Genomic DNA, 18,714 nt, shown 5'->3' with positions numbered 1-18,714 from the left:
GCACCCATTCACTGCAGAGGATTCATTGCTGAGCAGGTGATGTAATGATACAGTAATCCACATCTGTTCTGATGAAGAAAACTCATCTGCATCTTGGATTGCCAAAGAGTCAGTAAAATTCCAGCAAATTAGATTTTTGGATGACTGTAGTTCAGTGTTGAAAAAAATAAATGTATGCTGCCTACTAACCCGTCCTGTAGCCTGAATTGTTGAGGTGAACAGCAAACGTGTGAGGTTCATGGTGGGCCTGCCAGGACGGTGATGAGCAGTTCTCATTGTTGGTGTAGGTATGGTGGTTGTGCACATATTTCCCAGTCAGGATGGAAGATCGAGAAGGGCAGCACATCGGAGTGGTGGCAAATGCATTTGAGAAGTGAGTGCCTCCCTGCATCATTATGCGCTTTGTTTTGTTCATGGCCTGCATTGAGCCTTTGGGGAAAAACGGGGAATATATGTAGATTGGAAAAAAGAGGGAGACAGAGATCCAGATTGTTTTATGTAACAGATGCTTGACCATAAATTTCCTCCCTAAAAGGCTTTGAATGAAAAGCCCAAACAAAGACCAGCAGCAAGACCATTATGTTGCCACTTCAGTGATTAAAGTGCCAAAAAACGAGTAGAAAAACAGAATGTTTGGCATAATGGACCTCAGCAGTTGGCCGATGCTACTGGACTGAGTGTGGAAGATGCCCTTATACTAAGAAAAGAATAAAATGATATGATGATGAATTGTGAATATAAACCCATACATGATGTCACAGAATGCGCATACTTACAATCAAACACTAAAAAAACACACCCACATACAGAGAAGCACAGATGGGCAACGCACCTAGTTCAATGTCCTGGTCATCAGTAAGAATGAGAATGATGTTTGGACGAACGTTTCGGCGATCCCTCTGAAGACGAGACCGCAGTCTCTGGCCAGAGAGGTACATGGTTCCATCCAAGGGGCAGAGGAATGTCAGGATGAAGACAAGGAGAAGGGTGGCCGGTCTCCACCCAACTGCCATGACTTTAACCTGTCTTCCACTTCCCACTCTTGTTAGAAAGATCCCAGGTTTTTCTCAACCTGAAGAAAAAAACAAGACTAAGTGGAATTTCTACAGGGACCACCTTAAATGGAATGGAAGTTTTTAATATATTTTAGGTTCCTGATATCACAAATGAGGTCTTCAGATTTCAGAACCAGCTTGGTTTTACAATATGTGGTCTATTTGACTTAGGGAAGGAAATTGTATGTTTTCATAGTACAGTAAACTCCTTTATAAATAAACATATCAAAAGTGACAATAAAGACATTTATAATATTACAAAAGATTTCTATTTCAGTTAAATGCTGTTATTTTGAACTTTCTATTAATAAAATAAAAATAATAAAAAACCCAGATATGTAGCATTAACACAAACTGGCCTTTACTGACAGAGGCACTTACACACACACTCCTTCTCAAATGACCCTCCACTTCTACTCCTTTGGGATTTTTGGTCACCACTGGCAGAGTAACTGAGGAGATTGTCCATATAAATTATCTTATTCATGACGCTTGGCATTAATTAATCATTAATGATGCATAGAGACCGACTCATTCCCGAAGTGTAACGATCGGCTCGGTTGAACACATGGCAGCTGGTGTGGATGCTAATGACAGCGGGCTACAGGCCAAAAGGAGGGTGAATGATATGGGGCCAAAGGTTAAAAGAGGAAAGGGTCATTATTAGAGAAGACAGTTGGGTGTTAATGGATTGGAAAAGGAAGGGTATGTGATGTCTGACACAAATTAGTTATGGAAATATGTAGATGTTTAGACTGACCTCACAGCCAGAGCCGGGGTAGTTTTTAATACGGTAGAGGGGACTATCTGAAGAATGTGCATTTGGATTTTGCTTCAGGATTTTACAAAGAAAAATAAGCCAGAAATTAATAATATGCACAATTATTAACATGAAGTGACAATTGTTAAAAATGTTATTTACCTGGGAATAACCCCTTGGCTAAAAACATGTAATTACAACAAATCCTGACAATTAAAACGTTTTCAAATGACAGAATACATTTTAGGTTCATCATACAGCCTTTGACGTTACATATAAATAATATACAATAAAATCTATTGCATTTTGAAAGTTAATATATTTACTTTGATATCCTATGCATAATTATGTTCAGTTGCATTTTATTATGTAAATTTTGAACTGTTTTCTCTTAAAATATCCATCAGAACAAACCAACTGTCAACCACTGATTTATTGTGTAATCATTAAATTTGGCAAATTAAAAATTGCTGCCTTTTATAAACACTGCAATTATAGACCATTGTTTCCTCTGTGAAAGTAGCACTACACATATAACAAGATGTTAATAGCAGTCAAATCATTACAAGCAGAAAACACTCTAGAATTACTAGATAAAACCCACAGCAGTTGTTCTTTGTCCTCTAAGGAGGTCAAACAAAAAAGTCTGATAACTGATAATCAAATACAATACAAGGATTTTGTAGCTTCTTTACACAGCATTAACCCAACACACCACCAACTGTGCTGGGTTACATTCAGAAGGAAACATGAGCTAAGATAGGAATTACTGTTTGTTTGAGACCACAGGAATCCCATCTCCCACAGCGTCAACCCATGAAACACAAATCCACATGGAAGTATCCCTCTCATGAAGCTCCATGCAAGCTTATTTTCTTAAAGCTCAGAACACACGGGCTTCAACAGACTCTTGCGATTTCCAGAGGTTAAAATTCTTCCCATCCTCCTCAGTCTCATAATCTTACCTCCGAGCAGTCAAGGCCAGGCGTGCTGTAGATCCAGGCACCCTGCGGTCTTCAGAGCAGATGTGATTGCACAAAGTTCACCCTCCAAACTAACAGCCGAAACTTTCTGCAAGAGTTGCCTTGAGGGTCTCCCACTGCTCATCCCTGGAGCTTCTCATCTAAAAAATTATCCAAGGGTATTTTTAATCTTATCATACATCTTGACAGCCTTCTGTCCTGCATCTATGCTTTTCTCGTCACTTTTTCTCTTTCCATTTCTCCCACCATCTCCTCTCATACCCTCACGAACACTCACACAGCTGCATTCAGTCCATGTTAATTCCCGTTCTCTCCTAAGTCATTGTTCTCTCTCAGGGGAATGGATGAGGTCTGACCTTGGGGGTCTACTGTTTTAAATTCTCTTGGCTGCTCTGTTCACCCCGGGACCCCCTCCTTTACTCCTTCTCCCTCTTGAGGACTCATTGCTGGCAATTGATAAAAACAACAAGTTGAGAAAAGAGTTCAACCTTTTATAGCTCTAGTTAGACAAACAGGAGATGTTTTCATCCTTAAAAGGAATGCTAACATTGTTAATTGCGACATACTCATTGCTACAAATCTTTGAACACCTGCATGGTGATGGGAGAGATACGTTTCAAGCAATCTATTTTACGGGCTCTTCATTACTGCCACACCAGTGAGAATAATTTATGACAAGGGGCTTGAGGTAAAATGGTGCCAGTATCAGATGTTCTGTATCTGATCTGCCATTCTGTATGCCAGCCTGTCCTTTAGCGCAATGCTCCTGTTACTGCAGCTGTCAGCGTTTTGATCAGCTTGCATGGTAAATCGGGATGACATGATGGTGTGGCAAACCTTGGGATATAATGAATGCCAGAATGAAAAAAGAAATAAATAAATAAAACATTTGGACCTCAGAAAACCAATTTTAAACTTCATATCAAATTTCACTCAAAAGTAGGGGGAAAATGTAATAACATTTCTCAATTTTGAGCTAGTTATGAAATGTAGAGTTAATTTTTTTTTAATCCACAGAGTATTGAATATATAAAATACAGCAAAATATAGCTGAAAAACCTAGCAGTTTTTATCATTAAAACAAGTAAAACTATTTTAAATGGCATAAATATTTTACTGGAAATAAAAATAAAAAGATTAATATTAACATATAGATTTACATTTATAGTTTTTTCTTTTATTTTAAATTGCTAAATAATTAATTGCAGTGGTCTACAGGACATTTAAGACATCTTTTATTAATTTGATATGGCATTTTGTGTGTGTGTGTGTGTGTGTGTGTGTGTGTAAGCTAACTCTTACAAGCAGGCTGATTTCAATAATAAACATCAAACAGAATCAGACCAAAGAAAAGTAACTCAGTAGGAATGTAGGCACTACGGACAGTCTCATTGACAAATGTAATAATGATTTTTACAGAAGGTCTTATACATTGCAGAACAACTGAAACCAAAAAGAGCCATTGGACACAGGTGAAATAGGGCGCACTTGACCCGACTTTCATGCCCTGGGCCTCTCAAGTACCACCATTCGTCTACTTCCTGCCCTCATAACTATGCTGGCATGGCTTGGGGAATGTGCGTCCACCCTCCAATTCAGTATGCAAACTTTCCAAAGTCTCCTTGAATTTGCCAGCAGCAGTTGGCATTCAGATGCAAATGGTCTGACAAGCCTCTTTCATGGAAAAGACCTTTATCTGCCAGCTAGTTTAAAGTGAGGTGGGGGGATATGTGGACTCTCCAGTTGAATACTGTACATCAGACCCTTTTGTGGTAGACTGTGGCCAAACGGACTTGCGTCGGATTTGGTCAACATCAGTATCCATCATTCCTTACTTGTTTGGAGTGGAACATATAGGCCATGGCACCTACAACAATTGATTCGTGAGTTTTAATGATGGTGTTAGCAGTTGCAGAAGGGCATTTTCTTACGGCAAATATTGAACATATAATTATCACGAGCAAATTGTGGTTTCTGCTTTGATCAGCAATATGATAAACAGCTGAAAAGCATTGTCAGCACTGTGTGAACACAAAGGGCTTCTAAATCATGCATCTAAACTAATTTGACTGGTTTGGAGTCAACACCTTAAGTCCTGTAATCGTCATTGACATGTAACCCTCTGAGACACATCATTATGCTGACAAGAGCAAATGAGAGAGCAAATCAACTCAAGTGAGAAACAATAAAGCATTGCTTAACATGTTACTGACAGAGGATGGCTAAAGTCCTTATGTTCTCTAGTACTTCAGACCAAAAGTTTGGACACACCTTCTCATTCAAAGAGTTTTCTTTATTTTCATGACTATGAAAATTGTAGATTCACACTGAAGGCATCAAAACTATGAATTAACACATGTGGAATTATATATGGAATTATATACATAACAAAAAATTGTGAAACAACTGACAATATGTCATATTGTAGGTTCTTCAAAGTAGCCACCCTTTGCTTTGATTACTGCTTTGCACACTCTTGGCATTCTCTTGATGAGCTTCAAGAGGTAGTCACCTGAAATGGTCTTCCAACAGTCTTGAAGGAGTTCCCCGAGAGATGCTTAGCACTTGTTGGCCCTTTTGCCTTCTGTCTGCGGTCCAGCTCACCCCTAAACCATCTCGATTGGGTTCAGGTCCGGTGACTGTGGAGGCCAGGTCATCTGGCGCAGCACCCCATCACTCTCCTTCTTGGTCAAATAGCCCTTGATGCCTTCAGTGTGACTCTACAATTTTCATAGTCATGAAAATAAAGAAAACTCTTTGAATGAGAAGGTGTGTCCAAACTTTTGTACTCTATATATATATATATATATATATATACTTTTCTTTGAAATTGTAGTAAATGCTAAAATACTCAGTAGTAAAGCCACAAAATATTAACAAAAAGTGCTTATAAAATTCTGCACCATTCAGTTCCATTTCAAAGAAAAGAAAATAAGGTGGTAATCAACTTTATGCCAAAAAAAATTGTCAATCGTATTTGAATCCAGAATATTAGTTGAATAGTTATGTATAAGAACATAGAAGATTTAAAAATGTATCACTTCAATCCATCTTCTTCAACCTATGAGCTTCTTTGAACTGATATCCGTGAGTTTAAGATGAGTCTTTTCTGTTTCCGATTCAAACAACACCAAAGAAAGGTCAGAATAACCCTTAATGATCATAATCATTTGCTTGTTATCGCAGCAATCAGCTAATGACACACAGATGAAAAGTCATGTTTTGGTGCTTCCTCAAGACAAATGACACTGACACAGTTTTCAGAACAAAGAACAAAGGGAGGAAAAGAACAAGACATCAAATACATTAAAGAAGTATTTTTAGCTGAATTTAAATAAATGTGGTTTGAAATGTGTGCACTGTTGCTATTATGAAGCTAAAAATCACAAACAACCTGACAGAAACCCTATGTACTAATAATTGTTGTTGCCTATACTAATTGCAGTGTCTAACTGGTGACAGATTAACAAATGATATGTGTGGTACTCCTGCCATCAGGAGCAAAGGAATCCAGTTCCCGTCTTTCGTATCTATCGGCAACCATATGGCATTCACTAGGCAAGCGTGGTGGTCCTGAGCCCTGTGGCCAGTGGGGGATATCTGTGGGGGTCACCCTGGTCACTTTACCGCCCTCCGTCTGTCCTGTGACAGAAGGACAGAGGGCAGCATACAGTGGGGTCCAAAAGTCTGAGATCGAACATTGAAATCTGGGATTCAAAATTCAATTCAGGTCTAAAAACACAGGGAATGTTTTTTTTAAGTAACTTTGGAGATCATGGAGCTTGAATTAAAGTAAAAAGGGCACAAACCCACCAAAGAAAAAAAACAGTTGGGACAATATTGGATTAAACCAGCAAATGCAAAAGAGAATTATATTCACTATAGTTGACTCAGAACTTTTTGGCCCAAATGTACAAACTATCAGCAGTGCTGTGATTGAGCCTCTGAGGGTTTCATGTGGACCCTCTGGTTCCTTAACACGCAACTAGAAGAGAAAACAGTTTCTGGTAAATGTTCCAACCACAACAAAGTGTTTTTCCACTGCTAACCACCAGGAACATTTTTTAGGATTACTCCTTCTGGGAGCACTGGTCCCACTCATCCTCTTCTGAAAAATAAAGAGATGGAGTGAAAACTACTAGTTACTTCATTTGCATATTCTAATGTAGAGTATTCTAAATGCTGCTCATTTAAATATTCATCACATTAAAACCACACGTACTATGAATATATCCTTAATAAAACCTGGAATAATATATCCAAGGACAATACATTTATTTGTATGTTTTTATCTATGAAACATTTGAGTCTGTAGGGAAAGATTAGTTTGCTTGTGTCCAATGATTAGTATCAGTTTTCCATGCAGTCTGCTTTCTGCCACGCTAGAGGATGCCAGTACACGTCATTCATTCTCTTTTAATTACTTGCAATTTTTCTTGTCTCCTCTAAATGACTTGGGGGAGAGGGGAATGATAATGGCCTTGACTTAATGATGATTACAGACAATATTGGTATCTTATTTCTGTAAACTGGCTCAGTGGTGAATACAAAGAAACACATAAATCTTTATGGTCAGTCAGTGAGTGGCTCAAGTAGAAATAACAAGCATAGCAATAAATAACAATGTTTAATTAACTAAATTTACAATAGGTAAAATAGAGAACAAGTCCAACATTAGAAAAATCAAAATCAAAATAAATACAAAAATTTATGACAATGACAATTAAAAAAAAATTGTATGAGTATGTTGCACTTTTTTGGTATTTGAATAAAAGTATTTTATTTAAAAAAAGGAACTTTTGCATATCTTTAAGCAACAAAAAGTAGTGGTTTTTCTGTATTATTAAGTGTTTTTAAATGATGTGGTTGACTGGAAGATTTAATGACTCACTCATAAAGATGGTCACTTATATAGTTCCTGTATGAATCAGCATTTTGAACAAACTGGTTGCATGAAAGATTCACTTTTAGCCACAATGTAATATAAAGAAATAAAACTATGCAAATATATATATATATTACAAATTAAAATGAACTAAAATTAAATTAGAACTGTAAATCAAAATAAATACAAACAAAAAAAGGTATTTTTCAAAACCATAATAACCCCAATTGCCACTATTCACTAACACTATCTTCCTACAAAGGAGCACTTTTTTCACAGCAGAAAGTGTAATTATCACATCCAACGTCTCTGACCCCCGTGGATTCCTGCACATGAACCTTAGCTGTAATTCGAAAGGGTTTCCCACTGTCAGTGTGGCCACTGTTGGGATTTTCTAATCTTCATTGGAGACTGTCCCTGGGGATGTGCGGCTGGTTGGTATTTTCCTTTTTCTGACTTTCCTCATCCTAATCCTCTTCTCTTTCTCCCGTCCGTCTCTTTGTGGTTAGATTAGTAGGCTTAGTGGTAGCCCCTCCAAAATCTATACATGTTACAGGCCTCATTGCCAAAAACACACAAGGGCTTTAAGAACAGCAGGGATGGATGGGAACTTAAAAAGAGGAATTAGACAAGGTCCAATGCCTAGCACACTGACCTGATTCTTCATAAGAAATCTCAGCTATTCAGACATAAACTGCTTTGATTGTCTTTATGGAAAAAGAAACAGCTAATGAAGTATGAAACAGTTATGGAATATGGACCTTGACATTTTAGACAATTTTCCCCAATAACTAAAAGAACACCACATCAAAACAATTCTAAGAAGTGAACCTGCATAAAAGCAACTCAAACAGGAATGAATTTAAACAATCTTTAATTAACTGACTTAACTAACTGAAAAAATCTAATTGTACTTGTACTGTGTCTGAAATTCTAAAACTTCAGATGGTGTGATAACAAAGGCCCATATTGTTAATCATGCTCTGTTTTGGGCGCAACCGAGGTATAACCATCTAAAGCATTCCTGGACAGTTCTTATCATTATCATTTGTTCCTGTCCTGCTGAATTTGGACCTAATAATGTGTAGTCCAAATCGAAAGCAGTTTCTCACACTCACATAACCATAACAGAAATAAATTACCAACTGTCAGACACAAGTGCCAAACTGATAAAACAGCTGGTGAAAATCATTGTCTCATTTCCATCACATTGTGTTTTAATTGTGCATGAATATCTTTAATCATATCACCAGCGACCTATGACTGGCATCCATTGATTTACTCAGAATCAAACCCTCCTGTCAATAATAGAATTCCATAAATGCCATCCTGCTTTGTGTAGGTTTCTTTAAAAATGTGGTCAATTTGATAATGATTTCAGCTACCAATAAGACTCATATTCAGCTCCATTTAACACATTTGACCATATTTAAATCCACAGATTTCCCCTCAGAATCAGCACAAAACAAACAAACAATAAATAAATAAATGTCACTTTGACTAATGAATATAGGCCAGCGACTCCTTTAATTCCAGTAATTCCAACAGATCTCACTGGTAAGCCACACATTAGGGATGGGCTTTAACAACTTGTGAACAATATAAAGGTAAAAGAATGTCTCAGTCTCAGGTGACCTGCTGTCACAGCTGTTTAAATCATCTTCTTGATGTTACCATGCCTTTGATCCTAAAACTCCCTCTAATGCTAATTCATAAGAAGCAATGACAAGACATGCAGGCCAAAACTTAATAAACAGCATACCAAAAATAGAGTTGCTCAAACAAAACAGAGCATGGCATTAGATACATCATCTTTTTACAAAAGATTTTTTTGATGAAATTTGGGAGCTTTCTTACCCTACATAGACAGCAACACAACTAACACAAAAAGTAGTAAGGACATAGTTACATTTTTCACTTTGACATCAGTGGTTCAACCTTAAATTTATGAAGCTACGAGAATACTTTTTGTGCATAAAGAAAAAAAATACTAACTTAATTTAAGCAGCACCACACGCATGTGTCGTGGTTCTCTCTTGAATGTGCGTTGAATACTGACACAGAAAAAAATTAATTGTTGAAGTCATTATTTTTTGTTTTCTCTGCACGCAAAAAGTATTCTCATAACTTCATAAAATTATGTTGAACCACTGATGTCACATGAGCTATTCTAACGATGTCCTTACTACCTTTTTGAGCCTTGAAAATGTCAGTTGCATTTCTGTCTATGCAGGGTCAGAGAGATCTCAGATTTCATCAGAAATATCCTAATTTGTGTTCCAAAGATTAACAAAGGTCTCAGGGGTATGAGGGTGAGTAACTAATGACAGATTTACAATTTTTGGTTTAACTATCCATTTAAATGCAATGTAAATTGCTTTAGATAACAAAAAAACATCTGCCACTGAATGAAAAGGGAACCATGTTGGGAAAATATGCAGTTTCCCAAGATAGTATTACACAGTTCCCACATACTGTATATACATTTAGCTTATACAGTACCTAATCATTGCATTGTGGTATTTGGTTACAATAGCCACTTTTCCCTCCATTTGATAACTGGCCATTAATGTGGCGTCACTAAAGCCCATTTCGTTAATGACGCTGTCACTGGGGCCAGTGTATGCGTCTTTTACCCTGTGGCGAGACTGGACCCTCTCAGCCGCCCCTTTGATGATCGTAATCTGTAATCCATAAAAAAGACTATTACCATTCCCACAATTTCCACTGCTTTTCCCGGTGGTTGCCACTACTAATTGAGAGGTTCGGGTGGAATCTGCTTCAGGGCAGAAAGGGCTACACAAAGCAAAAGGTACTTGATGAGAGACTGAGTCTGACCCAACCTCTATAAAACAGACCATAAATTGTGATAGTGAATGACTCTACAGACACATAGTCATGGCTTCGACATTAAGGTCAGTGGACAGCAATAGGGGTCAGTTAATGACCCTGAATGCACACGAACTGATGTTCTGTGGTCCCATTCCCAACTTAGATGATACCATAAATACAGCAGACTTAAGATAGAATAAAAATAATAAACATAAACAACAAAATTTTAAAATCAAAGAAAGGTAAAAGGAATTATTCACTTACTATCAACATCACACATCCCTTAAGCTTCTAGTCTGTTGCTAATCTCTATCTAAACCTATTAAAGTAATTAGCAAAGCAGCGGGAGAGTTGTCCATTTTGATAACTCTCAAAGGAAGAGGGTAATTATCAGGGTTTGAGTGTTTTTGCCCGGAGGAGAGAGAGAGAGAGTTAGAGTGTTACTCTGATGACAGCCAAAAAGTGCGGGAAGAAAAAGCGCGTATGATTTCCCACTGACCTGCCAGGCTAACCCACTCATACAAACAGGAGGTTATTCATTCATCCCCATACACACTGGGATGCATGTGGCGTACCTTTGTGTGCGGGATGTCTGTTGGCACAATCTACGTTGCTTCATTGGGGCGCATTTTTTAAAAAGCAGGCACATCGCCCAGTGTTGACAAAGCCGGGTATCTCCTGCTGTCTGCTTATTTCATGTGCACAGAGTGGAAAGAATCAATTATCCCAGCACACAGCTCACTGTTTTAATATCTGACTCCTAATTAGATTGCAGGGGGATCTGCCTGGTGTGCGTAGATCAGGGTTTTTAATATGTACACTACCATTCAGAAGTTTGCGTTCAGTAAGATTTTTTAAAGAAATTTATAATTTTATTCAGCAAGGATTCATTAAATTGATCAAAAGTGACAGTAAAGACATTTACAAGGTTACAAAAGAAATATTTATATAATTCAAATAAATGCTGTTTTTTTGAACTTCTATTAATTAAAGAATCTTAAAAAAATCTTAAATATTAAAAAAATAATAAGCAGCACAACTGTTTTTAACATTATGAAAGCATAAGATTTTTTTTCAATCAGCATATCACCATGAATTCTGAAGGATCATTTGACACTGATGAATGGAGTTATGTCTGCTAAAAAAATCTTTTTAAAGTTTTAAAATATATTAAAATGGGAAATAATTACAAATCTCAGCATCTCAGCATATATATATATATATATCTCAACATTTCCACTATGTCTTTGAAGAGTTTTTCACTTTCTTCCAGGTGGCAGAGGCTGTTTTATCTTGCTGCTCTGAAGGCAAATTCAAAAAAGAGCCTGGAAGGGGATGAGAGGTGAAGTATACACACGATCATGCCTCAAACAGAATAACTGAATATATATCTGCTTTCTGTAATATCACCAAGCATAAGCCCTTTTAGTACACAAAGTAATCTAAGCCTCAAATCCAAATCTACTGATTGACAGCAACGTCGATTCTTACAATTCATTAACGTTGCGCTAAACCTCTAAGGTCTGATTTGTCAATGCTCCACCTCAAGATCAACACCCCAGACACGGATGTAATTATGTACAGAACAGAAAACGCATTAGTCTTTGGTTTGGTCTTGATCATGTCCAGAGGCCAGATCTCTCATGAAAGCTCATGAAAACTGCATTACTTCATACACTCATGAAGAAATGAGATCACAGGATCCTGAGCTACTGATCTTCTCTGTCTCCCACTGTCTAGGTGGCTATTAGTGACTCTGGCAGCTATTTAATATAAATGAGGACTCAAAATGACATGACGGGCAGAGATGCTCCTGAACGTGGGTTTTTATGAGGTCTGTGCATCATTACTCACTGCACAGCTAACTGTGTAATGGGCTGTTTGTTTGACTCACTGCAGGATACATAGCCAGATAAAAACTAATAGGCCCAGTTCTATTTCTGTTCTGGGGCTGTGCAGAAACTAGGCAACAATCCAGTCCCAAATCAGGCTTAACCACGCTGCCACCCACAACCAATTATAGTGAAAGTAACACTAAAGAGACAAGCATACTGGAGTATGTACATCTAAATATTAAGAACTTTCTCACGCAAACCCATATAGGTCACTATTTGTTGAGCTAAACTAGAATAGTTTCTGCTAATACTTCAGAGTAGTTAGATTAATAACTCAATGCAATGCAATTAATAACACAAACCTTGGGCCTTGTATCAAATTTATGTTCTGGAACCATTGGGCCGATGATTGAACTTTGATAATCTTGAGTTTCTAGGACAGACTATTAGTTTGATGATAAAAAAAAAACATCCATATGAAGTGTTATCTAAGTCATCCAATATGGCTCATTTCAAGTAAGTGCTTCCCTAAGATATGAATCTCTGTCTTTTCACAGATGCCAGTTACCATGATTCACACTTAACAGCTGATACTCGCAGTCATCACTCCACCTTCACACATCTGCTATGATGACATTATGATAAATCCATTCCTCCAACAGCTGAATAGAAATATTTCATTAAAATAAAACCAATAAAAAACTATAATAATTTAGAATAATTGTTTGTTTTTCAACTATCTACTGTATATACTTAAATATAATAATACTTTAAGATAACCCATGCATTAAAAATATTGTGCATATTTGCTTAGCAGTAAAATATCAGTATCAGATATGAAAACTTGGGAAAATGGCAATAGTAAGTTTAAAGTATTATTTTCAGAGATGTGCACGTCACCAACTCATTAGTTCTAATTTATGAAAAATATGTAGCCTATGCAATGGGAGGTTTATCAGTGGTTTCAGATCAGTTCTGGTGCAGACTGATGTTTGCTTGATTCCGTCCAGATCTCTCTCTGTCTACTCCAGAAGCCTTTCATTTACCCAGTTAAAATCTTGATGTGTGCCCACAAAGAAGCTCGCTTCAGTTAGTGCAGTGCCCCCCTGATTTTTTGATGTTCTGTGAATGTAGTATACATCTTACTACAACAAACACTTTATCCCCATTCACAAATAAAGACAAGGTGCTCATCTAAACTTTCAACTACCACAGGCTATTGTGATATGATTCTGCTAGAAAAGGGGAAAAAAACTACTGGAAAGAGAGGATAAACCTGCCACAATATAAACTAATTGTCCACATTCAAACATTCAAGTTAAGTTTCGGGCCAGAAAAACTCTGGTGCATGTAAGAGTAGCCAGCTAATCTGCTTTCTTTAGTGAGTTGTGAAAATCCAATTTCAGAAATCTATAATTCCATAAAAGTTAATAAGCAGCCACAAAGCCTGCTGAGCTCCTGAGGGAGTGAGAGATAGATATGGCGTACGAGAGAAAACCAGAGAGAGTAATGGGTAGATGTGAGCTGAAGTCTGAGCAAGACCCTATTGAAACTCAGTTGTGAGAACCCTCAGGGTACGTGATTGAGGAGAATGGCAAGAATGAGGAAAAAGACAAATCTTTATATGTCGAGTATATGAACAATGTTTTAAAAACAGTACTCTAAAAATATTGATAACAGCACTTGGAAAACTCTATATATTCTCATATACAGACGCTCTGTTTGCCTATAAGTGCTTCTGATCACTTTAAGGTCACTGTAATTTCCTTTGGTGTGCAGTTCACCATTAGTCCCAATGACTGTCACAGTTGTCTCCCAGGGTACTTTATCAAACCTCTGCAGCTCATCCTAAATGCTGTAGCACCTCTATTAAACTTTCCCAAGCACTTTCACATCACATCGCTGCTTTTTCCCTACACTGCTTCCCTATTCCTACATAAATCTACATCTACATCCTCATAAAAAAAGGCTACCTTTTATCTTTATTAGCATTTAATTTGCATTAGCATTTTTTTAAATGAAATTATTGGTTTCACAACAAAATACTATTTCAATCTTTCTACTTCCATATTTCATGTTTAATTCAGTGTGTCACTTTGTAATACTCTCATGAACGCACAGCGGAGACTGACACAGAAGAGAAGAAATTGTTGAATTAAGTTGTTGTTTTTGTTTTCTTTGTGCGCAAAAAATATTCTCGTAGCTTCCACTGCATGGACGAAAACAACCTGTAATATTCTTTACAACATCTACAAGGAAATCTACAAGGGCGCCTGAAACCTAAATTCCCACATCCATATCCAACACACTCATTTCATTAAAGCACCAATGAGCCATGTACTGCTGTTGTGAAAGATGTTAATGTTACATGAGACGAGAGATGGATTCTAGACCTGAATGTTCATTGCTTCTGAAGAGAGGTGTAGTCTACAGTGGGAGGAGTGGTGTTTACAATGGGAGGAGTCTGAGTGATGAGTAATGAGTAAACAGGTAATATTATAGCAATGGCATATTATTATTCAAAAAGCAATTGAAAACATACACCAGTTATCTCAAGAAGAAGAAAATACACATTTGATCTTGACTGAAATAATAATAATAAATAAAATAAAACACTTTTGATTACAAATTCTGATTCTGATCTAAGATTGATGTTCTCCATATCCTTGGCTGAATGTAATTACAGATCTCAGCTGGACACCTGCCGTATCTTGGCACAGCTCTGTAATGCATTCACTGCCTCAGAGGGCACCGCCAGAGGTGCTGTACTCCAAATCACTCATCAAAGACTTCCAGTCAGCATTAACATGTAAGACGGTGGGCACCAGGCTCAAATTATACTTTAGATTCATATCAGGCCTTGTTTTGCTCTCAGCAGCTCATGAAAATGAGACCTTGTGTCTCACAAAGACGTGCTCCAGGCTGGTTTGAATTTGTCTAGTGTCCAGGCTCTTTGATAAAAAAATTAATTTAAAAAATCACACGGATGTTCTGGGTGGCTGGGTGGATCTCATAAGAGATGTTGAGAGAAATGAGAAAGACAAAAAGAAAACATTTTACACGTCTTGCTCATTTTTTTGATAATATATAAGTTATTAAATTTTATGTGCACAACCTTGTTCTATGCTTATCATCATTTTATTTAAAAGCCTTTTATTTGACCACAACAATCAACTCAGTTCTCAAAATATAAAAAAATATTTATGGTTAAATATCAAACCTGTATTTACTCTAGAGATTAAAAAGTGCCAATACAACTCAACTTCTCAGTGGTTTGATGGTTTAACCTTTAGAAAAGTCAAGGATTCCTTACTGATTTGTGTCAAATCTGTTCTTTTCTAGTCTATCAATTACGCTGCTAACACACTCATTAAAACTGATGATGAAATCATGTGATATTGTGTGACCTGGATCATTTCAAAATCGTAACTTTAATAGGGTTTTCCAGTTATAATTATGGTTAAATTACAGATTTGGTTAGGAGTGAGAAATTATGGTTAAGTTTAATGGACAAAAATGGTGAAATATTGTACAGTAAATTGGGATGTACAATTATGATGACTTAATCCGACACCAACATTTTAAGACGAGTTTGAGAAGACTAGGAGAAATAAACCTAAAAAGATTCAATGAATGGAAAGAAATCCAAGAATCACAAAAAATAACCTCCTGAATATCACAACAGCAATGCATTAGGCACTATAAGTTTATGAAAAAATTATGAACAATCAAGAAAAAAATTATTGATTTTACAATAATAGATAGTTATAAGGCTCGGTTAGGAGTGGGGTTTCATGGTTAGGTTAAAGGTTTAAAGTCCATTATGTGTTTTTTCATGCTAAACGTTACTCAAGGTTTCCACTCTAAAATTCTCTTTTAGACTGCAAACCTTGGAGATAAATATAAATAACAGATGTTTCGGCTTGCTGCTTTCATCAGTGTAATGAATTAATTTCATGCTAAAACCAAATCAATTAAACTTATATTTGTTACATATAGACAAAGGAATGCAAAAATAGGTGGTTTCTAACTTGTAAACTGGATAAAATCATCAAAACATACAAGAACCCAATTGAGGCCGCGACGGACATATGCAAATGAAATAGCTCCCACTCAGGAATTAGAAAATTTAGATCAAATTCCTTTTGTGTGTGTGTGTGCTGTCAGACAGAGGTCCCAAATGAGCAGTTTCACTTAGCTCTAAACTTACTGCTGATCTACTTTTTTTATGGGCTTTTTATTGAGATACAGCAGAAGAGATAGGACAAGAAAGCACTGGGAGGAGAGAGGGAAGCAGGATAGGCATAGGACCTCGAGACGGTAATCAAACTTGGGTCACTGTTAGCCAATTGCACTATGTGCCGACGCACTAATCATAAGGCAGTTGGTGCCGACAGTGCTGATCTACTTTTAAGAAATCTTTGAAAAAAGAAAGAATATGCATTGAATGCATTGTGTAGAGGGTCCAAAAACCAGAGACCACTAAATCATAGATTCAAAATGTAAACTGAATACAAAATATTTTAAATTCAGCACTATTTCTAGGTTACTAATCAAAGAAGCATATACAGTATGTGACATTGACCATCTGAACTCATTTGTACAGGTCTGATGCACTAAATGTCATAGGACCTGGTCCACAGTTCTGGTTCAGACAGCAGAAGAGGAAAAGGAGGCCAGTTGTTCTGGGGCTGAGCGGAGACAGAGTGAACATTAAATAATGAATGACTAAGGCACAGATCTCTTAGCCCACATCACCTTTGTCATTACCTCATAGCCTCACACAGCAAACATGAGCACACACTCACTGATGCATATTTTAGTCAATGAATCCCTCCAAACATCACTTGCTTCCAGGGACCTACTTGACCCAGAGAGCAGTTCTTCACCATCAAAAATGCAATGTGAGTCATGTAGCATTTTAAAAGGGTGACGACAGACTCTTGTTAAAGTCCTTAAAAGGGCCAAAATCACACACACGACTCACGACTCAAGCATGGTAAGTGACTGCGAGTATGAGGGACAAACATCTGAGATATGAAAAACCAAGAACTATAAGCCACCAACCCGAAGAGTCTGAGAAGACTAGAAGAAACAAACCTAAAAAAGGTTTCATAGATGCAAAGAAATCCAAGAATCACAACTATCTGAATCTCCCAATGCCAGTGATTTGGGCTTAAAAAAAGACATCAATTTAGGCATTTTATTAGCATTCAAGAAAGTCGTATACAAAATATCAGTTAAGTAATTTTAGAATTGTAGATTTATTTAGCATATTACAGTCTGGAGAGCGTGGAAAATTATAATCTGCTTGAACAATAGAGGAATATACCTGTGAATCCATTAATGGTGTCAGTCTGACAGGGGTAGTGCTACAAAGCAATAATTAGGGACAAAGGCACGTACCTCACTAATGCCCACCTCTGAATCCTTCCTGAAGAACAGAGCAACTACAGGAGGCGTTTAAGTCAGGGATATGATGATCCGTCACCTGTTCGTTCTTCGCCAGACCACCTCAGACTCGACTCCCCCTCTGCCAGCCGTACAAATGGGCTCTCTCATAGCCGGTCCCCTGATATAGACACACGGAGAGGTGAAAAGAAGGAGGCGTGGTTCCATAGCAGATAAATAAAAGAGGGCGGGAGGGAAAGAAGTCCCTCAATCTACAATTCAATATCGTCCACTCCTCTCTCTTGTTGTCTCTCTTTCCCACTCTCACCCAGTTACTTTTCCTCTCATGCATATTAACACGTCCCCTGTTTCCCCTTGTTCTCCCACACACAGGGGAAACTCTATCACTCTCTCTATCTCTCTTTTGCTGTCCTCGAACTCTGTTTTTCCACTCTTTCTGGGCTCTCTGAGCTGGTATTCATCCGGCAGCAGTGTGACTGAATCAGGGCAGCTCTGGCCATCTGTTGGAGCCTCAGAGTTTCACCTATTCACATGGGTTCTAAAGCTGCGGGTCTGGCAGCAATGAGAGAAAAGAAGGGGTGGGGATAAGGGATCAATCTTAGAGCAGGAGGGCAGGGGACTGGATCACCGGGTACAGAGACGGTATTTATTGGGCTGGCAACTATCAGAAGCACTGGTAAGGCAGAGAGCTGTTAACAGGGGCACAAGAAACTGCAAAGTTGAGTGTTCAAAGAAACAACTGTGAAGAAAATGTGGGAGACAATTAGATGCATACAGATGAACTTAGAAGAGTAAATAAATAAGTAAATACAAATATTTAAATGTATTCAAATTAATATATATTTAGATTAAAATTCAATTAAATCTTTCTACCAAAGAGACCTTTTCATACAGTAATTAACCATTTGCAGTAATGCTGAATAAAAAAAATAAAATAAAATTGACTAGACTA

The 18,714-nt window shown here is 37.4% G+C and overlaps 1 protein-coding gene across 2 annotated transcripts in view; it reads right to left on the bottom strand.

The window, feature by feature from the left end:
• The window catches only part of LOC132126430 (extracellular sulfatase Sulf-2-like), a 28,193-nt gene extending 10,080 nt beyond the window's left edge, over positions 1-18,113 (bottom strand). The window contains exons 1-3 of one of the 2 annotated variants that reach the window (XM_059537677.1): positions 17,757-18,113; positions 833-1,072; positions 190-429 (exon numbers count right to left, since the gene is read on the bottom strand). In XM_059537677.1, coding sequence (XP_059393660.1) covers positions 190-429; positions 833-1,013 — 421 coding nt within the window. In that variant the 5' untranslated portion in view covers positions 1,014-1,072; positions 17,757-18,113. Of the gene's footprint in view, positions 1-189; positions 430-832; positions 1,073-2,780; positions 3,317-17,756 lie in introns of those variants that run through there. The other variant, XM_059537679.1, reaches the window with a different exon arrangement.
• Positions 18,114-18,714: the final 601 nt, after the last annotated feature.

This window comes from Carassius carassius, chromosome 44, assembly GCF_963082965.1.
Source record: "Carassius carassius chromosome 44, fCarCar2.1, whole genome shotgun sequence".
Taxonomy (NCBI): Eukaryota; Metazoa; Chordata; class Actinopteri; order Cypriniformes; family Cyprinidae; genus Carassius; species Carassius carassius.
Note: the sequence above shows the minus strand (reverse complement) of the source record. Positions and strands in the feature narration are given on the sequence as shown.